Source organism: Microcebus murinus, chromosome 23, assembly GCF_040939455.1.
Source record: "Microcebus murinus isolate Inina chromosome 23, M.murinus_Inina_mat1.0, whole genome shotgun sequence".
Taxonomy (NCBI): Eukaryota; Metazoa; Chordata; class Mammalia; order Primates; family Cheirogaleidae; genus Microcebus; species Microcebus murinus.
The window spans coordinates 27,617,976-27,643,977 of record NC_134126.1 but is presented as its reverse complement, the minus strand read 5'-3'; the positions used below and the strand labels follow the sequence as shown (position 1 = coordinate 27,643,977).

At 52.9% G+C, this 26,002-nt stretch overlaps 1 protein-coding gene across 2 annotated transcripts in view; it reads left to right on the top strand.

Moving 5' to 3' along the window:
- The window catches only part of RASSF5 (Ras association domain family member 5), a 66,830-nt gene that overhangs the window by 17,958 nt on the left and 22,870 nt on the right, over positions 1 to 26,002 (top strand). The window contains exon 2 of one of the 2 annotated variants that reach the window (XM_012760423.2): positions 5,427 to 5,551. In XM_012760423.2, coding sequence (XP_012615877.2) covers positions 5,427 to 5,551 — 125 coding nt within the window. Of the gene's footprint in view, positions 1 to 5,426; positions 5,552 to 21,846; positions 22,294 to 26,002 lie in introns of those variants that run through there. The other variant, XM_012760433.3, reaches the window with a different exon arrangement.

The window sequence follows — 26,002 nt, the reverse complement described above, 5'->3', positions numbered from 1 at the left end:
AAGAGCTTGCTACCTTCTGGAGCTTGACCTTGGCCAAAGAGCTGGCCTCTCTGCTGAAGTTGCCCGGAGAGCCCAGGACAAGCACCTGTGGCCGCTGCCTGGGTAGTTCTCCCAGCGGTGGCATCCCGGAGACAAAGGGGGCGTGGATGGAGAACTGGCTGGGTACAGGTAGGTTCGTAAACTCTTGGGGCCCGGCAGCCTCCAAGGCTGAGTGGCTTGGCTTAGCTGGGAGGGGAGCTGTGACATCCGGGCCTTATAAGGACAAGGCGGAGGCCTCGGGGAGGGACAGGCTCGCTGCTACCTGCTGGAGCAGAGAGAAAAGCACTTCCCTTCAACCCAGGCTCTTCTGGCCTCGGGCCACCCTAACTCCCATCCCCAGGGAAGCCCATCCCTGGCCTCAAGCAGTGCAGGGTAGGGGGGACCAGGACCAAGTGGAGGGGACTTGTCTGAGGGAGAGGCCACTGGATGAGAAAACAGGACTGTCAAGAAGAAGCAGGCGGTGTGATGGGGCTGCACTGCCAACCTGCCACTTGCTAGCTGTCAGGCAGTCAGCAGGCCGCTTCACCGCTTCAAGTCTCAATTTCCTCATCTCTAAAATAGAGGCAGACCAAGTGAGTTGAAAACTTACGTCCAGGCCAGGTGCGGTGGCTCACGCCTGTAATCCCAGCACTCTGGGAGGCCGAGGCGGGAGGATCGTTTGAACTCAGGAGTTCGAGACCAGCCTGAGCAAGAGTTAGACCCTTGTCTCTACTAAAAATAGAAAGAAATCAGCAGGACAACTAAAAACGTATAGAAAAAATTGCCGGGCATGGTGGCGCATGCCTGTAGTCCCAGCTGCTTGGGAGGCTGAGGCAGGAGGATCGCTTGAGCCCAGGAGTTGGAGGTTGCTGTGAGCTAGGCTGACGCCACGGCACTCTAGCCCAGGCAACAGAGTGAGACTCTGTCTCAAAAAAAAAAAGAAAAGAAAACTTATGTCCACATGACAACCTGCGTATTAGTTAAGATGAGGTCATACTGAGGTAGGGTGACTGGTGTTCGTATAAGGAGACAGAGAAACCATGTGAGGACGGAGGCAGAGATTAAAGTCATGCCGCTGGAACACCAAGGATTGCCAGCAGACCAGCCACAGCTAGGGAGAGACAAGAAAGGACGCCCCTACGTATTTTAGAGAAGCCTGGCCCTGCCAACAACTTGGTTTCAATCTCCCAGCCTGCAGAACTGAGCTCATAAGCTTCTGCTTTAAGCCGCTGGGTCCAGGGTGCTTGGTGAGGGCAGTCCCAGGAACCCAACACAGTCTGAGTGTTGAGGGCGGCTGCATCCAGGCTCACGGCTCCCTCTTTGGAAGAGGGGCCCCTATTGTGGTCTGTCTCCTTCATTTCTCCTGACACTCGGCCCCTTCTATGTCCATAGGCCCTGACATATTTCGGATACCTGTCCCTCCAAATCTCATGTTGAAATTCCATCCCCAGTGTTGGAAGTAGGGCCAAGTGGAAGGGTGTTTGGGTCTTGGGGGCGGATCTCATGAATGAATGGCGCGGTGCCCTCCCACCATAATGACCGAGTTCCCGCCGTATTAGCTCACGCCAGAGCTGGTTGTTTAAATGCGCCTGGCACCGCCGCCTCCTCCCTCTCTGGCTCCTCCTCTCGCCATGCTGCGACACGCCTGCTCCCCTCCGCCTTCCGTCTTGACTAGAAGCTCCGTGAAGCCCCCACCACCACGAGCAGATGCTGGCGCCGTGCGTGCTCGCACAGGCTGCAGAACCGGGAGCCGAACGAACCTCTCTTCTTTATCCATTACCCAGCCCCAGACATTCCCTTTATGGCAACCCTAAACAGACTAACACGGCCCCTCTTCCAAATCCTGGAAGCACATTTATTTTCCTCCTCTGGGAATGCAGACAGGGGCTACAGTCAAAAGGAAGGGATGGAGAAGGGGAGGGGTGATTCTGTCTCAGGGATGGCAACGCGAAGGTCACGAAATGCCCGCTCCCCCAGAGAAGCTACAGTCGGAACCCGCGAATGATGCTTCCTCATCTTTTGCTGCCTCTTATTGACGAGGTCCTCGTCCTAGCTGTTTAGAGATGCCGGAGCCCCCTGCCTCCTCTTGGCCCCTGAGATAAGGTCCTATGAGCTGCCCGACCCTGGTCCTTTGATTCTGCTCCTCCCAGAGCCTCCTGCACCTTTAAGCCTCCCTGGCTGCGCTGGTGTGTCTAGCTGGACGAGCTTTCTAGATCTGCACCACAGTCGGGCCCCTGCTTTGGGCTGTCTCGGGCGTCAGTTGTCTTTTCACGTGTGTGTCCCATCCGCCCGGCTAGCCTGGGCTTCCCGGGAGTCTTGTCTTACTCATCCTCACCCTCAGGCTGCACGGAGCACGTGCATGCCCGGGCTTGGGACACGGATGCTGCTGGCAGGGACCATGGCACCGGCTGGGTCCTTCCCGGGGGGCTGCGTGGCCGTGTTCCACCCAGGCTCCCTCTTCCTGTCCTTGTCCAAACTGAGCACCCGTGGAAGGCTGTGGAGGACGGTGGGATGCCGAGGGCAGGGGTTGGTTTGGCAGCACCTGGCGACGAGCTGCCATGGGGGAGTGGCGGTCTGCAGGGGCTCACCACCGCGTCCCTGGGGCACCGCCCTGTCCTTGGAGTCCCGCGGGCCTCCCCGCTGCTCAGACACATCAGGCCTACGGGCTGTTGCTTTTGTGTTTGGAGAAGGGCATGGAAGCTCTGACCTCATATCTGCTGGCCTGAAAGCCCTGGTCTTGGCATTTTCAGGGAGCAGGAAGACGTGCTTCGGTGGTTTTGCTGCAGTCTGTGATTACCCGGTCTGATGGAACAAAGTCTTCAGTGCTCACATGTGCTTTTTATAAAATCCCAAGACACTTCTCTGGGAGTCTTCTGTTCCTTCGCTCTGTCCAGCTCAGCATCAGGCCTGTAAAAAGATCTTTCTGAGGCGTGGGTGCTGTTGTCCGGGCATGTCAGTGTGGATGTCAGAGCACGCGGCATGGAAAGGGAGGGAGATCTGGATGCACAGGTGGAGGTGGAGGGCCTGTGTCAACAGGATGAGCCGCTGGAAGAGGAAAGAGAACGTTCTCCCATTCAAAGATGCTTTCCGGCCCGCGCATGGACGGTAGCGGTAGAGTTCGAGAGAGCTCCCGTCCTTCCTCCCCTCTCTGCTCCCACTGCTTGGCACCCCCGGAGCATTCCTTGTGGCTCGGGGCATGGCCAGGAGCCATGCAGGTGCGTCCCAGGGCCGAAGCCCAGGAACAATGCTGTTCTTTGTGGGCTCCGGCCTCAGCGCCTGCTTATCAAAGCCGGGGCGTTTTGGGGCACCGGGGACAGGAGAGGCCTGGCCTGCACAGCCCGCTGTGCCCTTCGCCCCACTAACGGGGGAGGTTATTTTCAGGCCGAGCAGGAGATCTCCCGCCGAGGGGCCCGGAACGGCGCTGGGCACCTGCAGGTAGACGGTACATGCCTCAGAGAATTGGCAGTCACCCATTCTGTCCCCAGGCGGGAGCAGGAGGGAGGCGTAGAGAAGCGCAGGGTCAGAAAGACGGCACGATGGTGGGCATCACCTTTGGAGAGGATGGAGATGAGCAGGGGGGCTTCTCAACACCGTCCCAGCCCAGAAAGGTCGTTAGGACATTCAGCCCGTGGCGTAAGAATGCTGTGGGGTTCTGGAATCTCTGTGCCTCCCTACGCTTGTCAAGGTGCCCCCGTGCTGACATTGGTGGCAAAACCCATACAAGGACTGTGGCCCAGGTGCGTGTCTTTGGGGGCGTTAGAGAAGGGGGCAGCTGGGGAGAGTGGAGTCTCATTCCAGAAGAGTGGGGAGAAGAGGGGCCACCACCCCCACCCCACGATAGAGTCTGCTATGGCAGCTTAAAAAAAAAAAAAAGGACCAATATGCTGAATTTTTGGAGCTTGTTAGAAGAAAGGAAGAGTCTCAGGGGGCCTCAGCCTGTATCAACCCAAAGTGGTCCCCTCATCCCCACGTCCTCCCAGCAAGTCCAGGCTGGGGAGTTTCCCGCCACGAGCCCTGCGCCCCCCACCCCGTCCCCATGCACCTGACTTCACACTCAGGAAGGAAAACTCATGGAGACCCCGGCACCTAGAAGGCTGGGCCTTCCCACTGAGCCGTGGCCCCCCAGGACAGGTGACTGTGGCTGACCCAGCAGCTATCCGCGGGGACCCCGCCTCGGATCCAAGCGTCTTGTCGCTGATGGCCTTGTACTGACTTCTTCTGCCGCCACCCTTTTCTTCACTCCCACCCCTGCCCCCATCTCCTGCCCTCCCCTCGAGCCGCTGAGTCACCTCGATGTCTCCTGGCCCCTTGGCCGTCACTTCCCTCTGCCAGGGAACCTCCAGGGAGAGCCTCAAGAGAGCCAGAAAATACTAGCAGCCTTGACTCTGCCACCGATGAGCTGTGTGTCACTGGGCACCTCCCTTTACCTCTCTGGGCCTCAGTTTCCCCATCTCTAAGGTGGTCCCCGGGGATCTTTTCGACTCTGGTCGTGAAGTCTCTGCTTCCATGGAAGTGAGCACTGCCTGTGGTGTACGTCCCCCTGCGTACCTGACGTGGGATGTTGTCACCTGGGTTGTGGCTATGTCGCCTGGGTTCCAGCAGCCTTGCCCACGTTTCTAGACCGCTCAGGGTCAGAGAGGGGTAACAGCCCTTCCTGCTGGTGAAAATGCCTTTGTCTCTGGAAGCACCTTTAACTCTTCAAGCCCTGCCCTCCCCTGTAAATATTAATATAAACATCCTGTGCAACAGGCAGGCCGGCAGCTATTACCTGTACAGGTTGAGCATCCCTTGTCTGAAATACTTGGGACCAGAAGTGTTCCAGATTTGGGGGGATTGGGGAACATTTGCATTACACCAGTTCAGCATCCCAAGTTCAAAAATCCAAAATCTGCAGTGCTCCAATGAGCCTTCCCTTTCAGTATCATGTGAGTGCTCAAAAACGTTCAGATTTTAGAGCATTTTGGATTTCAGATTTGAGATGTTCCACTATGTATTTTACAGATTGGTGAAAAAAGACCCAGAGAAGTTCAGTCCTTCCCTGGGGATCCAGGGACAATGGTGATTAACGTAAATTAGTAGGAAAAGCACCAGTCCAGGGCCAGGTGGTCTGACCTTGAGAAAGTCACTGAAGTCCCGAGGCTCTGATTTCTTGTCTCTAAAGTGGCAATAAGGATGACTGCAGGGTCACAGGAGAGAATGTAGGTGAAAGCAGTTTGCAAATGTGTAAAGCACTTCCTGGTGGCACAGAGAGCACGGTGGCATTCTCACGCTGTCTCCATCCCTCCGCGTCTCTCCTGCTTTGCTGTGCCCATCGGGAACTAGGTGCAACCTCCCAGGTCATTTCTCTGGGTGGAGGTGGGTAGGAATTCTGCCTGGCCCCTAACCCTCCTTTGGTTCTTTCCCTGCAGACTGTAAATTCACCTGCCACCCAGAGTGCCGCAACCTGATCCAGCTGGACTGCAGTCAGCAGGAGGGCTCGTCGTCCCGGGACAGGCCCTCTCCAGAAAACACCCTCAGCCCGCCCTTCAGCCAGGTAGGCAGCAAGGCTTGCGGACCCGGCTGGGAACAGTATCTGCAGGTGCTGCGGGCTCCACGTTGTCTCCCAGGAGCTCCGGTGCTCAGGAGGTGGCGTGAGGCTTCAGGACGCCATGTGTGCTGAGTGTTGGGGTCCCCTCCTCTGGCCAGGTGGAGTCCATAGGCACCCCCCTTTCCAAGGGGACTGGGGGCAGTGACATGGAGATGTTAGAAGATACTCAAGAGTCCCCCGTAGCTCTCCCCAAGCACAGAGCCTACTTTGGCCTAGGGCTCTGAGCCAGGGGTGTGGGAGGGGGTGGGGAAGTCCCAGAGAAGCCTTCCGGAGGTCCCTTGGGGCAGCGGGGTGATGGGGCGAAGGCTTCTCAAGCACACCCTCCAGCCAGGTCAGAGCAGCCTTCAGAGGGGCAGGGCAAATGTTTCTTCCCTGTGTTACGGGACCAGGAAACTGATGTCCAACACAGCTTTTGGTTCTGTGTCCTGCCAGGACACTTGAAATATGATGTGTCTGAACTTTGGTGTCCAGGATTTAGAATGGAAACAGAGGAGTGCATTTATTGATTCTTGCAGTGAACAAGCACTTATTAACTCTCTACTATGTGCCAAGCACTGGTGAGAGTAGCGGTAATAAATGACGCATCCCGATTCTTGTCCTTGGAGACCTTGCATGCTGGCAGAGGAGGCAGAATACAACCAAATGGTATATACTGTGAGGCACGGAGTGATAGGAGTACGAAGCACATGTTTTTGGTACATAGTGCATTTGTTTCTGCAGAGAGAAATCAGGGAAGGCTTCTCAGAGGAGGTGATGTTTGATCTAAGCCTTAATGCGTGAGTCAAAGGTTGCCAGCCAGGGAAGTAAGGAGTATTCCAGGAGATCAGCCTTTTGTTTATTTCCCAAATATGTTTTTTTTTCTATATATATTAGTTGGCCAATTAATTTCTTTCTATTTATAGTAGAGATGGGGTCTCGCTCTTGCTCAGGCTGGTTCGAACTCCTGACCTCGAGCAATCCTCCCGTCTTGGCCTCCCAGAGTGCTAGGATTACAGGTGTGAGCCACTGCACCCGGCCGCCAAATATGTTTTGAGTATCGCCATGTGCTAGGCCCAGGAAGCTGAGGACTTAGTAATGAAGGGAACAGACATGGCCCCTGTCCATCCTATGCTTACAGTAGGGTCTATAAGAGGAGATCCCAGGGTGCTCTGGGAGACAATAATTGGGGACCCAGATACTGGGTGGGGTGCTCAAGAACAGCCCCAAGTCCCCAGAGTAGCTCCCCACGTGATTTTTCTGGCCATGATATACATGATCAAACTGCATCCAAATGACTTATCTGCCGTGGTGTCTCTAGCCTCCCAGCTATCGCCCCGTGCCTTTTTCTCCCCCAGGGAAAGCATTATCAGAAAGCAAGTATGATGTATGTTTTTATCAAGATGATATTGAATTGGTTCTAAGATGTGTAGTTTAAAATTCTGGGCCAGGTACAGTGGCTCACACCTGTAATCCCAGCACTTTGGGAGGCTGAGGTGGGAGGAATCGCTCAAACCAGGAGTTCCAGACCAGCCAGTTGTAAGCTCTAGTTCTGGCTTAAAAAAAAAAAAAAAAAATAGCCAGGTATGGTGCTGTAGTGCAGCTACTCAGGTGGCTGAGGCAGGAGAATCACTCTAGCCCAGGAGTTCGAGGCCACAGTGAGGTACGATGATGCTACTGCACTGCAGCCCAGGTGACAGAGAAAGATTCTGACTCATTTTTTAAAAAAATGCCAGGCGTGGTGGCTCATGCCTATAATCGTAGCACTCTGGGAGGCCAAGGTGGGAGGATCACTTGAGGTCAGGAGTTCGAGACCAGCCTGAGCAAGAGCGAGACCCTCCGTCTCTACAAAGAAACAGAAAAATTAGCCAGGCATGGGGGCATGCACCTGTAGTCCCAGCTACTTGGGAGGCTGAGGCAAGAGGATTCCTTGAGCCCAGTACTTAATGTTTCTGTGAACTATGATGATGCCACTGCACTCTAGCCCAGCAGACAGAGCAAGACCCTGACTCAAAAAAAGGAAAAAAAAAATTCTGTGCATCCTCTATAAACTTTGGAATAGTAACTGTTTATAGCGTGGCCTGAATGTAACCAGCTCTCTTGGGAGGGCCTTGCCTTAGCCAGAACCTATCCATCCAGAAGGGGACGGTGGAAGGAGAAGGGATACATCTGACTCCCAGGGCACTGATGAGCAATGCAGAATTCTGTTGAATATTTTCTTTAAAAGGCAAAGGATGCACACGCTATAGCAACATTTCCTAAAAATCTTACTTAAAACAACTTTTATCGTTCTAATTTGCTGGAGACACTTGTGGTTGTCACAACTTGGGGGGTGCTACTGACTTCTAGTAGAGTCCAGGGCTGCTGCTAAACACCCCGTATTGCATAGGACAGCCCCTCGACAAGGAATTGTCTCGCCCCATATGGCCATTGTGCTGGGATTGAGAAACTCTGCCCTAGAGCACATTGGCCACCCCCCCAGGTGTGGTGGGCAAAGGCCCAGGGAAGGGCCTGGGACCTGCTGTGTGCACTGTCCCATGCCCTGAATGTCAGCAGAGAAGAGGTGCTTTCAGGCCTGGGTTTTCAGAAACAGAGTGACCCCCTTTCCTCTGTTGGAGAGAGGAGTCAAGCTCAGAACCTTCTGGCAAGCTAAATTAGGGCTGTGTCCAGAGCAGAACCACCACTGAAATATCACAGGGGAAGGAGCCAAGAGTCCCGCATGGGTCCTGAGCAGCGCCCGGCTGGCAAACGGCCTTGCGTGGGGTTTGCTCTCAGGCCGGCTGGATCGGGCGGCTGTGTTTGCCTTGGACAGGCCTGGCTGCATGCTTCAGCAGAACTGGGGCAGGACCGAGCCCTCTATCAATAAAAGCCGGGCCCCGCTCCAGGCCCACTCGCCTTTGCTAAAAAGCTTGTTTGTGCTGATTTCCGCCTTGGCTTGGATCTCTGTTAAATACAGAAATAGAACTTTCTTTCACCTTGACATCACCAAGGGCTGAGCTAACCCCGTGTGCGAGGGCCACTTTCTTGGGGGATTTATTGTAGCCGGGGCCCAGGTCTGAGCTCAGCTAGTTTGGGGGGCATTTGACTGTTAGGAGGGCTCATCTTGGTAGCATTTCTCCTCTCTGGTCTTTAAGGGGAAAAAAAAAGCCATTGATTTTTCTCCAACCAGAGAGAACCACTCTTCATTAACATTTGTGTATGTTCTTCCTGTACAGCCATACATTTTTCAAAACATGGTTGAGACCATCTGTAGAAAAGTACCTGGCCCCAACATTTTAAAAGAAACAATCCCCCGGTCTGTCTTTTCTCTGCCATGCCAGAGGGAGGCAGCGGGGGAGGAAGGAGAAACAGACGTGGAAGGGGGCAGGGATGGGCCCAGAGCCCCCAGCTGCAAACTCACAAGGCCACTCGGGTTGGCCTGTCTCTTGCAGGCATCAGAAACAGAGGAGGGGGGGCTGGCAGCCGCCTGTGTCTTGGTCAACTCCAGACCCAGTGGTTTTGGAATCTCTTCTTGGAGATCTCCAGGTCTGTGGTGTCTGACTCTTCCCTGGGCACCCATGTGTCACTGAGCAAATCTCCTTCAAGCCCACCCCCTTCTTCAGTTTAAGCCTCTTTGCTAGAGAACATCATTGCTGTCGGTTGAAGACCCAATCAGTTACCAAAACAGCTGCAGTTCCTTTCTTTAGGGGCATGCCCTGAAGGATTTAGACTTCCAGTCCTCTTAAAGGTGCTCTTATCATGTCACCTCTGGGATGAAAAAACCCTCAGTGGATTCCCAGTGTACTGCTTGACATCAAGTGAGACCTCTGAGGGTTTGGCCCAGTTCTTTCATTGCCTATGGGGAAGCCGATCCTCAGGGAAGCCTTCGTCCTTGCCCACTACTGTAGACTCTCATTATAACCCACGGCGACCCAGGGGAACCCTGGCAGCTGTGTCCTTCTGGCCTTTGGTGCTTGGAATGCACAGATTGCAAAACTGAATCATAAGCACTCCCCCTTCCACTCAACTCCCCTGTGGCCAGCGCTCAGATCCTCCCACATCCAACAGGCCAGAGCTCCTCCCCCCTCCTCCTGGCCCTCCAGAGACCCTGAGCAGCAACCTGGGACACCAGGCTCTCAGGCACTCCCCCCTCTGCAGAAGCCAGCCCCTCCCCACTGCAGTTCTCAGACCTCATCAGGCACCTTCCACACTTAGGGTTCTGCCATATCCATGCTCCACCTGTGCCATCATTTACTTAATATGCCTCTTTAAATAGACTCATTTTATTAAACTTAAATAAAACTTATATTAAAGGAAATTGTCAAATATCCTTGAACCACTGGTTTGATGTACTTAGGATTTTTTTCCCTGGCGCACAATAAATTAATACTTGATCTCTAAAATCGGTGTGCCTAAGGACTGCCTTAAATGCATTCCACAAATACTTACTAAGCCAGGTTCTTTGGGTGTCATTTGTGGGAGACGCTGCCTGTCAGAGGCTACTGTCTTTGGTCATCTGGTGCTTGGACTCCCAGGGTACAGGGTCCACGGAGTGCCTCGGGGGCAGTAGGAGCCGTGGAGGGAGCTTAAAGAGATGCTGGGAAGGAAACTCCAGCCATCCCTACTGGTACCAAGGTGCCCTTCCAAAGGAGGTCCGTATTCAGGGATAAGGAAGAGTACAAGTGAAAACAAGCCTGCCCGCAGTACGCATGTGACCAGGCTGTTTGTATTGTGTACGTCTGTATACATGTGTGTGTAAATGCAGGGCAGGGGCCTGGCTGGTGCCCAGCTATCTACTGAAAGAGACTTTACCTCCGCAGCGGGTGGAAATGGACCGAGATGGAGCGAGGTCCTCAACTTTTGCTGTTTGCCTCTGTGCTGTTTGAATGGCCAAATGCTTCCCTATGTTCCTAATATATTATTTTGAAAGGGCAATAAATGTTCTCTTAAAGAAAAGGGAGAGGCTTGGCCTGGGGGACTGAAGAGCTAGGTTCCAATCTGGACTGTGTAGATGAATTACTTGCCTTTCCAGTGTCTGGGGCCTCAGGTTCTCCTCCGAGCAGTGGGAGGGTGCGCGGGGCGGTCGTGTGGCCCCAGTGAGACGTGCTGTGTGGACAAAACTGGGTAACAGTCCTGGGCCACCTCTGGCCCCCCTGACAGCCTTACTGGGCATTTTTTATCATGTCACTCCGGTGATGAAAACCATCAGTGGCTTCTTGTTGCCCTCAGAATGCGTCTAAATCTGGATCAGAAACCCTCCATGGTCTAGCCCTGCCAACTCCTGAAAATCCCAGGAAGTTGGGTTTCTGTCCTGGATATAAAGCCAGGACACTGACTTTGGCTTGGGCCGGCACTTTGTGCTGAGACTTGCAGTTATCCCCTGCTAACATTGAGGCCCAAGTCACTGTTGCACTCTGTAGAGGACTCTGGTCCCCTTCACCCGCGGATTAGCCCCGCAGGTCCTGCCCCGCACACCCCCAAATGGGGACCTGGCCGCTGCCACGCCAAGCAGGGCCCCTGCCTGAATCAGCCCTCAGCCCCTGCAGCAGCAGAGTGGTGACTCAGCTGGCGTCGAGTTCCGAGTTTCCTGGCTCCTGGCCCTGAGCTCCCTCCCGCAGACACAGCGCTGTCTCCATTACCCGCGGCTCTGCCCTTCCAGGCCCTTCGGAAGGGGAAGCGCCCGCGGCCCGCCCCGCCCTGTCCCGCGGCCCGGCCGCCTCCTGTTGAACCCGGGACTACCACACGGGGGAGCCAGGGAGCAAGGAGGGAAGCGAAGGGAAGGGAGGAACCGGGCTGGGGCGGGGGTGGGGTGGGGGGTGTCCCTGCTGGAGGTCCTAGGGTCCCCCCCAAACGCTGAGTCTTGAGGGACCCCAGGATCCTGGGTCTCTTCTGAAAGTTTCAATAAGTGTTTATCAGATTGAATTGCAAGGTTTTTAATACTACACGTGAAGTGGTACAATGTCACTTGACAGGTAGACTGTGATAAGATAGAGACACACAGACGGTCCCTGGCTTTCGATGGTCCTACTTAGGATTGTTTGACTTTACAATGTTGCGGAGGAGATATGCATTCGGTAGAAACCATACTTTTAGTACAGCATCCAATAAATTACATGAGATGTTCAATACTTTGTTATATAATAGGTTTTGTGTTAGATGATTTTGCCCAACTGTAGGCGAATGTAAGTGTTCTGAGCATGTTTAGGGTAGGCTAGGCTAAGCTGTCATGGTCAGTAGATTAGGTGCATTAAATACATTTTCCACTTATGATATTTTCAACTTACAGTGGGTTTATTGGGATGCAATCCCGTCGTGAGTTGAAGAGCATCTGTATACTGTAAAGTCTAAGACAGCCACTAAAATAGCAAAACAAAGGATTAAAGCCCGTGGCAACAAATGGGATAAAATGGAATTATAGAATATATGCAATTAATCCAAAAGAAGGCAGAAAAAAAGGAAAAAGGGAACCAAGAACAGATAGAATGCAAATAGAAAACAAATAGCAAGATGATAGACTTAAAACCAAGCTATATCAACAATTGCATTAAATGCAAATGATCTAAATACTCCAATTAAAGGGTAGAGAGGATCAGATTGGATTTATAAAAAAACAAGATCTGACTATTTGCTGCCTTTAAGAAATAACCTTTAGGCCGGGCGCGGTGGCTCACGCCTGTAATCCTAGCACTCTGGGAGGCCGAGGCAGGCGGATTGCTCAAGGTCAGGAGTTCAAAACCAGCCTGAGCGAGACCCTGTCTCTACCATAAAAAAAAAAAAAAAGTAGAAAGAAATTAATTGGCCAACTAATATATATAATATAAAAATCAGCCGGGCATGGTGGCTCGTGCCTGTAGTCCCAGCTACTCGGGAGGCTGAGGCAGGAGGATGGCTTGAGCCCAGGAGTCTGAGGTTGCTGTGAGCAAGGCTGACGCCATGGCACTCACTCTAGCCTGGGCAAGAAAGCGAGACTCTGTCTCAAAAAAAAAAAAAAAAAAAGAAATAACCTTTAGATATAAAGACACAAATAGGCCGGGCGCTGTGGCTCACGCCTGTAATCCTAGCTCTTGGGAGGCCGAGGCGGGCGGATTGCTCAAGGTCAGGAGTTCAAAACCAGCCTGAGCAAGAGCGAGACCCCGTCTCTACTATAAATAGAAAGAAATTAATTGGCCAACTGATATATATATAAAAAAAAAATTAGCCGGGCATGGTGGCGCATGCCTGTAGTCTCAGCTACTCGGGAGGCTGAGGCAGGAGGATCACTCGAGCCCAGGAGTTTGAGGTTGCTGTGAGCTAGGCTGACGCCACGGCACTCACTCTAGCCTGGACAACAAAGCGAGACTCTGTCTCAAAAAAAAAAAAAAAAAAAAAAAAAGACACAAATAGCCTAAAAATAGAAGAATGGATAAAGGAAATACCATGCTAATGGTAGTCAAAAGAAAGCTGCAGTGGGTATAAGTATCAGGCAAAGTAGATTTCAGAGCAAAGAATGTTTACAGGGATAAAGAAAATTATTTCATGATGATAAACTGGTCAGTTAATCAAGAGGACATAATAATCCTAAAAGTTTATGCACCTAATAATGGAGCTTCAAAATACAGGAATAGAGAACTGTAAAGAAAAAATAGGCAAATCCATAATTATACTTGGAGATTTCAACACCTCTTTCTCAATAATAAATGAAACAAGTAGACAGAATACAAGGATCCCTCAATGAATGTCATCTACTGTTATTAATCTCAATTCAATTTGTGACATTGTCAATTTCATCTCTAGAAGTTTGATTTGGGTATTTTTTATATCTCCCATGTCTCTACTTCGCTTTTTGAGTAAGTATCATACACTTATAATAGCTTTTAGAGTCTTTGCTAATTCTAATATCTGTGTCAGTTATGGATTGATTCTCAGTTGATTTATTTTTCTCCTGATTAAGGGTCATGGTTTTCTGCCTCTTTGCATGTTTGATAATTTTTTTATTGGATACTAGACATTGCACATTTCACCTTGTTGGGTGCTGAATATTTTCACATTCCTATAAATATTCTTGAGCTTTTTTCTGGGGGCTCAGTTAAGTTGCTCGGAAATGGTTTGATCCTTTTGGGTCTTGCATTTAAGATTTGCTAGGTAGGATTGAAGCAGTGCTCGGGGTTAATTATTTCCCACTCACTAAGGTATGACTCTGTGTATTCTACCCGATGTCTGATGAATCGTGAGGTTTTTAGTCTGGCTTATGGGAACAGGCACTTTTCCTGGGGCAAGATACTGCCACCTCTACTCCTTTTAGGTGGTTCTTTCTCTAGCCATGGGCCACTTCCTCACATGCATGCATGGATCGGCTGACTACTTCGGGGAGGGCCTCCTGCAGATCTCTCTCTCTCTGCAGCTGTCTCCATTCAATCACTATGTCCTGTGGACTCCAGCTGCCTTGGTCTTCCCAGACTCTCAGCAGCATCTCCTCAACTCCAGGAAGTTTTCTAGGCTCCGTCTCAGTTTCCTCTCTGCACCACAGCCTGGAAACCCTCAAGGCAGTGTGCTGGGGGTGATCAATGGGATCATCTCATTTGCCGCCTGTCTCTAGGGATTGCATCCCGTATTGCCTGATATCTGGTATCTTAAAAACCATTGTTTCATAAGTTTTGTCCATTTTTTTTGATTGTTTTAATCAGGAGGGAATATCTGAACCCTGTTACTCCACCTTTCCCAGAAGCAGCAGTCCCAGGCACTGTTCTAAGCAATTTATACATATTAATGCATTTGATACCCACCGTTGTGAGTTAGGTCAGTGCCTTGAGGGCAGAGCATTTAGTCTTCCTCACAGTGCACTGAGCCTTGCATACAATAGGTGCTCAGTAAGTCCTTGGTTTCATTTGATTTTTTTTTATTTTAAGTCAGAGTCTCACTTTGTTGCCCCGGCTAGAATGCCTTGGCATCAGCCTAGCTCACAGCAACCTCAAACTCCTGGGCTCAAGCAATCCTCTTGCCTCAGCCTCCTGAGTAGCTGGGACTACAGGCATGTGCCACCATGCCCGGCTAATTTTTTCTACATATTTTTAGTTGCCCAATTAATTTATTTCTATTTCCAGTAGAGACAAGGTCTTGCTCTTGCTCAGGCTGGTCTCGAACTGCTGACCTTGAGCGATCCACCCAACTTGTCCTCCCAGAGTGCTAGGATTACAGGCGTGAGCCACCACACCCAGGTTTCATTTGATTTTGAACTTGGGCTTTAGGAATTTGTCCTGCATTCAAAATCCTGGCTCTCTCACTTAATTGTCTTTGTGACCCTGGGAAAGTATTATGTGTAACCTCTCTTACTTATTAAATGGGGACACCAGTGTGGTTGTCGTGGCAACTGTATAAAAGTACTTGTAAGCTCCATGGAACATGGACTTTATATATCTTGTTGTGCCCCCAGCACCCTGCACAAGGAATATACACAATAGGACTAGCGTGTGGTGTGTACCTGTTAGTTCCCCATGCCCCACCGTGCTTCTGAGAGCCTGCAGCCTGGCAGGACGGTGCTGCAAACACATCATCCTCAAGCCAGCTAAGGATGTGAAGCATGGCTGCTCTCACAGTCCAAAATATGGTAACACTTTCCAAAAAAGGAATTTCTGTCGTCCCCTGTGCAATCAGCACACGCACCCTGGTACCCAGTCCTTACGGCTGCTGACAGCCCCTTTCTGATTTGGGGGAAGCAACCCATCTTGGAGTGAGGGCAGTGTCCTCAGCTCTATAACCTGGCTTTCGATAGCTTAATACCTTTACAATCTAGCAACCAACTGACATCGAGAGCATACTCTGTCATCTGCCACAAATAAGAGGAGGCTCACCACCTCCCGCTGGCATGGCATGAATGTCACGTAAGTCAGAGACCAGGGTCTCAGATTTAATCTCTCCTGGCAGATTGGGTGGGTTGGGGAGCAGAACACACTAGACCCTGCCTAGTCTCTCAGTCATATTTCCTTGGCTTCCGAGTCTAAAATTGGGCACTGATTTCTCTCCAGACTCTTTCCCTTGATAAGGCACTGATTGCCTCTCTCAGAGGATTCCATCGGCAGCCAGAGGAGTGCCAGCCCCCCGACAAGTGCGGAAGGAAGGAGCCAGTTCTCCCACTCCTTCCGCCCCACTCTGGCGACATCTGGGGCAGCTCCCTCCACCGCTCCTTCCAGATTCCCGGCCACGCTCCCCAAGCCGGAAGTGCCGGCCAAAGCTGTCAGTGATTCTCCTGCACTGGATAGACAGCCATCCCTCCCGGGAGCCGCCCCAAGGCCTATCCGACCAGCCCAGGCTGGACCAACTGGCACCCACTTCTTCTTCTGATCAGGCAGAGTGGAAACGCTTCCCAACAAGGAGGCCCCTGAGGTCCTGCCTCCAAGGAGCGATCACAGAGCTCGAGGACTTATTTCTCTAGAGATCCTTAAGCCCTGAGACATTGCTCTGTGCTCCTCAGCCCCACCCGCGCCTCTGTTCTGGAAGCAATGGATTGCCTGAGATGACCGGTGGCTGGGCCAGCTCAGCCCTGAGGTCTGGGGTTGGGGGCAACAAGACCCTCCTCGCTAGGTCTTGCTCACGTCTCCCACTGCTGGCCACGCTGCCCTGGGCGTGGGAGGATTGGCCCTTTCTGGAGAGGGGCAGGTGAGGGAGAGGGTTGCTGATCAGGAACATCTTTGGCCATTCTCTGTCCCCGCTAAGGGAGGAGGCAATTAGGAGGCAGAATCATGAGCTCTTGAAGGGTCTCTGCCTCTTGTTCTGGACCACTGGGGTGGTTTACCTGTCTTCAGTCTTTGTAAGCATCGTGGCCTGTCAAAGCTGTTAGCCTGGCAGCCTGGCAGAAGCGTGGTGTGGGCCAGCACTCCTGAGATCCTAAATGCTGGGCAGCCACTTACCTCTTGCGGTAGGAAGTCGTCTGGGGGGAAACTGAGCTCTTTGCTGTACACAGCCAACTTAACGCCAGGCAGCGCTGCCCTCGGGATGGTGGGCGGCATTCTTACGACTCAACCCAGCTAGGACGTCTGGGAAGCGGTGCCTCCGAGAGTCGCACAGAAGGTGTGGGAAGTGTGGTTATTGGGGAACACATGTCAGGAAGGAGGGGGTGGCTGGGCGGGGGGGATTGGGGGTTACATAGGAGGAGGATCTTGACAGGCAGAGAAAACAGCAAGAGCAACACCACAAGAGGGCAGGATGGTTTCTGGGAACGCAAATCGAATTTTGCACGGCTGTAACAAGGGATGCTGGGTTGTGGCTGGTGCTGGGAGTGAGCGGTTGGCCGGGCACGCCTCCCGAAGGGCCTTGGAGGACCGGCTGGAGAGTTTGGAACAGGCACTGGGACTCGATGGAGGAGGGACAATTACAACTGAAACTGAGACACAGGGGTTCTGCGTTTGAAATCTGCTCCTACCAGTTACTTGCTTGGGCACATTAGCCAATCTGATCCTCAGCTTACTCATCTGTAAAACGCCCTCTTGCAGGAATGTGAGGATTAAGTGAGATGACGACATGTGTAAGAGCCCGGGGACTTGAATAGACCTTCTTATTGAATGTCGTTGTCCTATAGACGATACATTGCGAGAAGGCAGGGACTGCGTCTTACTCGTGCTTGAACTGGAACACCCAGTCTGGTGCCTGCCATGCAGAAGGCGCCCAGTAAATATCTGTTAAATGAATGAATGAAAAAATAAGCAACTAGAACCTGATACACAGTAATTATTCAATAATTATCAGTTGAAACCTGAGTAGAAGGATTTATGATAGGGGACGGGATTAGATGTTGATCTTAGAAGGGTAACTTTGGCGACAAGGGGGTGTGGAGTTTGGAGGAGGCGGAGGTGGGAACAAAGGGAACTCCTGGAAGGCTTTGCAACAATCTAGGTCAGTGCCGTCAGCGAGATGGGAAATCATGAAGGGGGAGGAGGAGCAGGTGGAGGGTGAGGCAGGGAATAGTGAGCTCCATTTTGGACGCATTGAGACTGACGCCCCAGTGGGGAGGGCTGGTGCTCGGGGAGCTGTTGCAGGTACCCGTCTGGAGATGGCTGGGAGAAAGAGAATTCTCTCTCTCTTTTTTTTTTTTTTTGAGACAGAGTCTCGCTTTGCTGCCCAGGCTAGAGTGAGTGCCGTGGCGTCAGCCTAGCTCACAGCAACCTCAAACTCCTGGGCTCAAGCGATCCTCCTGCCTCAGTCTCCCGAGTAGCTGGGACTACAGGCATGCGCCACCAGGCCCAGCTAATTTTTTTCTCTATATATTAGTTGGCCAATTAATTTCTTTCTATTTATAGTAGAGCCGGGGTCTTGCTCTTGCTCAGGCTGGTTTTGAACTCCTGACCTTGAGCAATCCGCCCACCTCGGCCTTCCAGAGTGCTAGGATTACAGGTGTGAGCCACGGCACCCGGCCAAGAGAGAGAATTATAAGCCCTGAGTCTTCCAGGTGTGGTTGATACCATTGGCATTGGTGAAACTGACCCCCGGGGAGAGCAGGGGCATACAGGGGGAGAAGAGAAGACCCCAGTGAGCTGAAGGGAAGGGGCACAGACAGGCTGAGAAAGAGGCTCCTGACTTGTTTGCAATGGGCTATAATTTCAGGCAGTGTGGTTAGTAAGAGAGCAACCCCAGGGGTAGACCACGAGGCCATGGAGTGTGGAGTTCAAGGACGTGGGATCTGGAGTCAGACCTACCTGGGGTGATATTCCGCTCCCTCAAGTAGCATGTGTGACTATGTGAGGTTACTTAACCTGTCCGAACCTCCCTTTCCTCTCTGCAAAATAGTGATGATAAACATAGCTTCCTCCTAGGTTTGCCGTGGGGATTAATTGACATGATGCACGTTGGTGTCAGTAGTACGGTGTCTGCTCAGACGAGCTAATAATGATTGCAAAATACATTTCAGCAGTGGGGTGGCACCTCACCCCGGTTTTCAGTCTCAGAGTATGTTGGTAGGCCATGAGGCCCTACGTCTGATCTCCACCCCTTACACCCTTCAGTTGAGCCGATGAGGAAGCCTGAAGTCCAAAGTTGCTGAAGATGCCCTATCAAGCTGGAGTTGCAGCTGGGACTGGAATACCAGCTCCCGACTTCCAGTCTTGTACCACAGCCTTTCTAGAACATGCAGAACCACGGGGTAGATCCCACAAGGGGGTCTGGCCACGTGACAGGGTTGCACTTGAGAAAGGAAGAAAGCTTAAAATAACGTCTTTCATCATCTGACACTTCAAGTCATGAAAGTGGCCCATTCATCACTGCAGTGAAGCTTTCTGAGCCCCAGCACGGCGCCATGGACCTAGGGCTCTGGATGCTGAGCTTTAGGCCCAGCCCCCTCTTCCTGGGTCCAGAGACAGGAGCAGCCAGTTCCCATCCTTTGTGCAGTCCCCTCTCAGAGGCTTAAAAGGCTGTTGCTCAGGCTCTTCCACGCCCCCTCCCCCTTACCATGGCCAAGTTATCGCTACTATCGATTATTCATAGGGAAGAGGTTTCCGACAGGGTCGTTAGATGCTAAGGAGAGTCCTGTCTTCCTCCCTTTGAGACCTTGGGGCTTCAGTCTGGATTTTACTTCCTGCAGGCTGGCCAGCTTGGCATATCACATATGATCGTTGCATACTTCTTCCCGTCCTAGGGTCCCTGGGGTAGGGCAGGGAAACGGATGTTAGCTAGAAGTCAAGAGGCTTTGAAAGTAAAGAGCTGTGGTGGAACAAGCTACTTCCCTCAGTTTCCCCTTCTATAAAATGGGCATAATGTCTGCTCTCAAGGTTGTAGGGGAGCCTCCGTGAAGTAACGGATGTGAAAAAGGATTTGAAAAGCCCTAATCAGACACCATATTTGCATATGGTTGGGAATGGCAGAGCGGCACCCTACAAGAACACAGTATCCCAAGAGCTTTCCTACCCAGGTTTGGCATCTCGTGAGTTGCTCACAAGGAGGGATGCGTGCTGGCTCCTGGGGTACCTTGGCTTGGTGTTTGAAGGAGTTGTTATTGGCCGTAGTTTAAGATCACACGTTTTGAATGTGTCGCGCTGCCGTTGCATTGCAGAGCTCCCCACGTGACACCAGGGGCACAGTGTGGCCGCAGAGAATCTGGGGCCTGTTTTATCCTAATTATCTTCCCACTGAGTAAGGAGCTTCTTTTTATAAAGAAAAGTGTGGGCCGGGTGTGGTGGCTCACGCCTGTAATCCTAGCATTCTGGGAAGCTGAGGCGGGAAGATCACTCGAGGTCAGGAGTTCGAAACCAGCCTGAGCAAGAGCGAGACCCCCGTCTCTACTAAAAATAGAAAGAAAGTAATTGGCCAACTAAAAATATATAGAAAAAATTAGTCGGGCACGGTGGCGCATGCCTGTAGTCCCAGCTACTCGGGAGGCTGAGGCAGGAGGATCGCTTGAGCCCAGGGTTTGAGGTTGCTGTGAGTTAGGCTGATGCCACGGCACTCTAGCCCTGGCAACAGAGTGAGACTCTATCTCAAAAAAAAAGAGAAATTATGGTTCTTAGCTGCTGGAAAAAGGAAGTGGAGTGCTATTGATGGCCCAAAGACACAGAGAACCCCCTCTATGGGGGAAACTCCTCCAAACAGCCTCAGAAATACCCATTTGAAGGAAAGGTTGCTCCAGGCAAAGCCAGAACCTGTCTTCAACCGCATTAAGGTGAGATCGAGATCTCGCCCCACAAACACCTGGTCCTCACCCGCTGTCTACCTCCACGTAGTATCTTCCTGCCAGAGGAAGCGGCTACTGGTATTGACAGTTCTCCTGAGCCGGGGGCGGCCAGCCCGCTGGGGCGCCGGCTCTCAGCTCTCTCCTGTTTGCGCCTGCCAGGCCCTTGCAGGCTTCTGGGAAAAAGACTGTGTGGGAGGATGGAGCCAAACTGGGCTGCAGTTTGAAACCCTCCTGAGCACTGACAGATTTGGCAAAGGTGGGGGAGGAAGAGGGTTCCTCATAAAAGTAACCAGAGCTGAAAAATGGAGTTGGCAGCTTGGTGTCTGGGGGCTAAGTCTTGTCCCCCACCCAGCGTGCGTGTGTGCTCCCCCAGGACTGGGTTGTCTCGGAACCGCAGGAAAAGTCACACCGACTGGCAGCGTCCTGATAGCTGCTCCGGGCCACCGTCCAGAGTGCCCCCCCCCCTCGGGGTCCACAAACCCCCAGACTCCGCCAGCATGGTGGCAGGCTCTGAAGGCTTTTCCTACGACTCCGGGCCCTGCTGCATTTAAAGACGACAGGGTGGCCACCAAAATAGTCTCATCTCTGCCAAGCGACTGTATATCGCAGTGACTAAGAGCATGGGCCCTGGAGTCACACAGACCGGGGGCTGAGTCCCACCACACATGTCCTACTTGTGTGACTCTGAGCCTTAGTTTCCTCATCCATAAATAGTCTCTATCTCAAGGCTGTGGGGGAAGCTAAATGACAGGCTGCATGCAAATCACCTGGCATATACAGGGGCACAAACAGCGGTAGCTGTAGCTACTACGGTACAGACTGTGGTCTGAGAAGTTGTGGGCTGTCGCCCTAATTGTTTGGAAGGGATTCGCCCTAGACAGGGCCAGGATGGAGAGATGCAAATGAGCCATCCTTGATGTTAGGAACACAGGATCTGGCAAAGACCCCTGTTGGCCAGATTGTCAGGAAAAGGCACAGATATCCCGGGTGGTGCCTGCAGGCTCCTTTGGTATCCTGAGAAGCCCCAGGGCCTGCTTCTGTGGGCGGGAAAGCAGCTCTCTCTCCAGGTAGCCATAACTTTGCATGTGATTTGCATGTGCTTGTGGGTTGCCTGCAGTTTCTTCTGGCTTTTCCAAGTTCAAATAGTGCTGCTTCCCAGGCAGGCCAGATACTGATTTTCTTCTTCTCCGGTTACCTCTCCAGCCACTCTGACTGCCTGGCTCCCCCACTCAGCCAATGGGGGCTGGGGGTGGGGTGGGCCTAGGCGGTGCATGGGGAGAAGGGGGGGTGGATGGCGTTGACCTTACCCCACTGTCTGCTGCGTGAACCCGGGTCACCATAGGTGATGAGAATGGGCTCTTTGAAGAAGGAACACAAGGAATGAATTCCATCCGCGCCCCCAGATCCATCCTGGCCCATTCCTTCGCGGCATCCCTAATCTGACCTGCGGTGCCCTGGGTCCACAGTCGGTTGGTTGGTCGTGTGGCACCCAGGTGGGTGGGGAGGCGGGGGAGTGCGCAGTGACGGCCCAGCCCGCCTTGAGGAACCTTGCAGAGGAAGTGGCTTCAGAACTGCACTGCCTGCCACCGCTGGAGGGGCAGGAAAGGCAGGAGGCGGGGGAGGTGTGGCGGTGGCGCTGTGCACGCGGGGCGGAGGGAGGGAGCCGGCGCCGGGCAGATGAAACCGCAGAGGCCCTGCGAGGCGGGGAGCGGAGCGCCAGTGGAGCCGGGCGCCCAGGGCCGCCCCGGGCAGTGCGGGCGGCGGTGCAGGGACGGGGACAGGTTGCTCTGCCCGAGCCCCAGCCACTGCGGAGGAAACGCCGGCTGTGCCCGGCCTCCCAGCCGCCTAGCTCCCGGCGGGGCTGGGGGCTGACGCCACGGCGAGCCCCGGGAGGGGTCCCCACCTCCCTCTGCCGCGTCCTGCATCCCGAGCCCGGCCCCCTCCCATGCCCTGGCGGCCTCGGGCCGGGGCTCCGGACTAGATGACCGTGGACAGCAGCATGAGCAGTGGGTACTGCAGCCTGGATGAGGAGCTGGAAGATTGCTTCTTCACTGCCAAGACCACCTTTTTCAGGAACGCGCAGAGCAAACATGCTCCAAAGGTAAACAGGATAAAGGAATACAAGAGCCTTTCGGGTGGGGGAATAACTCCTGTGGTCTAGAAGGGAAACCTGGCTCCCCCACACACGCTAAGCCTTGTTGTCAGGAGACTGGTGGGGCAGTTGCCCTTGGAGAGCGCTCTTGAACTTGCTGGCTGAGCAGACCAATCTCGGGTCAGCCCTCCTACCCTAGTCCTCTTCAAAATGGCTCGCTAGGATTTGGGGACTGCACTGGGCTCAGGGACTGCACTTGGCTGCATGCTCACCTGTACCTGAGCAGGTGACCGGGCCACACTGCTCTGTCTCATTTTTTCCCCCAAATCCTCCTTTAGAAGTTCTAGATGGAAGGTGGATGACATGCAGTCGTCCCTAAGTAGGATAAACATTCTTAGGTTGAGACTTCCGTATTGGAAGGGGCCAGAAACCATCTTAAAACGTAGTCCGGCAACTTTGCAGAAGTCCGGGGTGTTTTCAGAAGCAAACTAAAATGTCTCTCCTAGGCTGCTGTCATGCTACTGTTTTAAATTCCTGGTTTGGGTAACCTAAAGGGCTTGTGTGTGTTCTCTGATGGGACTGTATGTATTTCCCAAAGGTGTCAGATTCTAGACACCCAGCAAGCCTGGGCGCCCTGGGCACTTTCCCAGCTGGCTGCAGGGCCACAGATCTGCGGGTATCTTGGAAGGAGTGGGGGTAAAGCTATTTTTGTTTATTTGCTTTGTTGTTTAGATGAGAGGACTCCAAGCCTGGTCCTCAGAGAGGTTACCTAGACCGGACTGTTTATAGTCAGAAGTGAGCTGTTAAATGTCACAGGTGTGTGGCAGGATCATCATTAATTCAGTAGTCCTACTCCAAACTAGAATTAACCCAAAACATCCCCAGGCCTGACTCTGAGGCCTCCTTCCTTAATAATTCATCTTGCCTGTAGGCCCTGCATTTGCTGGGTCCCAGAGTCAGGCAGATGCACTGGACCTTCCAGTTGTGGGAGGACGCCCAGGAACTGAATGAAGGAGAGGTTGTGATTTTGTCTGAAGGAATCACCTAAAACAGGCCCCTGGAACCAGCATCTGCTTTCTGGGGCACCCCCTGATGTGGCTGGGGGTGGGGGAATGTTCTGGAAGATGAGGGGAAAAGGGACAGGTGTCCCCTTCTCTGGCTTTAAGTGGGGCTCATGCAGAACACCCTTTGCTGCAGAGGGGTGGTGTCCCACCCTCTCTTGGGGTTCTTGCCTCTTGGTGTGGCCTGCCCCTCCCCCACAGGCCTGCCTGCTATCTGGGTCTTCAGACCAGCGGGTGTCAATCTTAGCCACACACTGGGATCGCCGGAGCTTGAGAAAATACTGATGATACCTGGGTCCCCCACCCAGGGAGTCTTATTTAATTGGCCTGGGCATCAGGGTTTTGAGAAGCTCCCCAGGTGATTCTGATATGCAGCTGAGGTTTGGAACTGTTGCTCGAGAGTTTGGTTGCTGCCTGGGAAGGAAATGGTTCCTGTTTTTAAAACAAGGTTTAGCTGCTGTGCTTGCCTCTCAGCTGCCAGTGAGGCTGTAAGCCTCAGAGGGTGAGATTTTTGCATAACTGGGTGAAGAAGGGGCACTGCAGAGCTGGGGTTTCTTTTACTTGGCAATTGAAAAAGATCAGTTTCTAGGCCAGGCATGGTGGCTCATGCCTGTAATCCTAGCACTCTGGGAGGCCGAGGCAGGAGGATCACTGGAGGTCAGGAGTTCGAAACCAGCCTGAGCAAGAGCTAGACCCCATCTCTACTAAAAAAAAAAAAAAAATAGACAGAAATTAATTGGCCAACTTAAAATATATAGAAAAAAAAATTAGCCGGGCATGGTGGCTCATGCCTGTAGTCCCAGCTACTCGGGAGGCTGAGGCAGGAGGATCTCGTGAGCCCAAGAGTTTGAGGTTGCTATGAGCCATGCTGACGCCACGGCACTCTGGCCCAGGCAACAGAGCAAGACTCGGTCTCAAAAAAAAAAAGAAAAAAGATAGCTGTTTCTGATATTTCTTGGAAGAGATAGAAATAGCCTACAAGAAAATACACTGGGATGGGGTTGGTGCTGGGGGAATGACTTGTTCCATGGCCTAAGCAGCCTTCCCCATTCTTCCCCCAAATTCTCCTTCCTAGTGTCACTCCTGAAAATACATCTTTAGTTTGCTGTCCACAGAAACTCTTTCTTTATTTTGTATCCTGAATCCATTGCGTATCTTGAGGCCTCTGTATATATCCCTGCCTCATTTTCCCAGAGTCTAGCACCCCCTAGAAGGCCAGAATCCTTTCTAAAAAAACTGATTTTGTTGAACCAGGGTCAGGGCATTAAGGGATAAATGCTTCAGAGAAGGAAGTGGAGGTGGCCACCAACCCCCTTATCCCTGAGCTCTGCCCAACTATGGCATAAGGACAGTGTCCCCCAGCTCCAAGCTGGCCTTCAGCACAGAACTCTCCAGGGAGGGGCAGGGCTGGTGGGCAGGCCCGGCGTGGGCCCACTGGCTGGGAAGACAGGCTGCCAGCAGGGTGTGTGGCTGGCTGAGGGTCTGGGACGCTTCCTCCAAAGGTTTCAGTCTTTCATTTCTTTCCCCTTTAATACCATTTTTTTAGCCTTCGCTTCTTCCATGCAGTCATTTCTGGAAAGGGTTTCAAAGAGATCTGTCATATCCCAGCCTCACTCCGACCCGAACAATGTTTTTCTCCCACCCAAAGAGCGATCACGTCTGAGCTCCTAAGAGAAATTCTCTTTCCTGTCTCCAAGGAAAGGAGTGTATATGTTTCCTGGTCGCCGAGAGACCGAGGCCCCCGTTGGGGAAGGCTGCGCCGGCGTCTATAAATAGCCTTGTCAGAACAACCTGTGTCTGCTGCTCAGTGTTCTGGCTGAACGCAGGTTCGGGGAAGTCGCACGCGCTGCTGTTCCCGTGCCACCTCCTGGGACTTGTCACCAGCCTGTCTCCAAGGAGTCCCCGAGACCTCTCTCCAGTCCCCTTTGGTGGGAGGCGGGAGGCGTGGGGCAGGCGTCCCCATCTCACAGAGGAGGCACCTGAAGGTCAGGGGAACAGCAAGGGGCAAAGGGGGCCAGGCCCCAGCTTGATGTCTCCTTTGAGAAAATGGCGGCCTCCTGGGGCCATGTGTCGCATTTGAGAGGGGCGGGGGACCTGGTGTTGAGTCACACCACGAAGTTTCAGGAGGCTGAGGCGGTACTGTCCCGGGGCTTTCCTGCTTGGCTGGGCACCGTCAGATTGGGTTTCCCTGGGTCACGCGTGTCCACGTGGGCCTGGGGAGAGAGCCGGCCTGGGTGCTCGGGCGGTGCAGACTTGGGTGGGCTCAGTAAGGCACACAGTCGCCCCGGTCCAAGACGCTGGCATCTAGAGAGGTAGGGGGACCTAGCCAAGGTCACGGGGCAAGCTTATGGTGAACCCAGGATTAGAACCTACATCTCTTGCCTCCTGGCCCAGAGAATGTTCCGCTTTAGTCTCTCAACCAACAGGGTTCGGTGGTTGTAGGGCTGGGGACTGTAAAGCGAGGCCAGGCCCTCTGGCCATCCCTGCCATTTGCTCCTTTACTCCTATCTGGGGCCAGCTTCCATTCCTGTTAATTTCGCAGATGCCTGCAGGTGGTGGCCATTTAGGGTTTTGACATCTGGGCAGGGACGCTGGGCTCTCCCTGCACGTTCGACGGGCTCCGGGACCCCAGGCCGCTGGAGAGCCCTGGGCTGAGC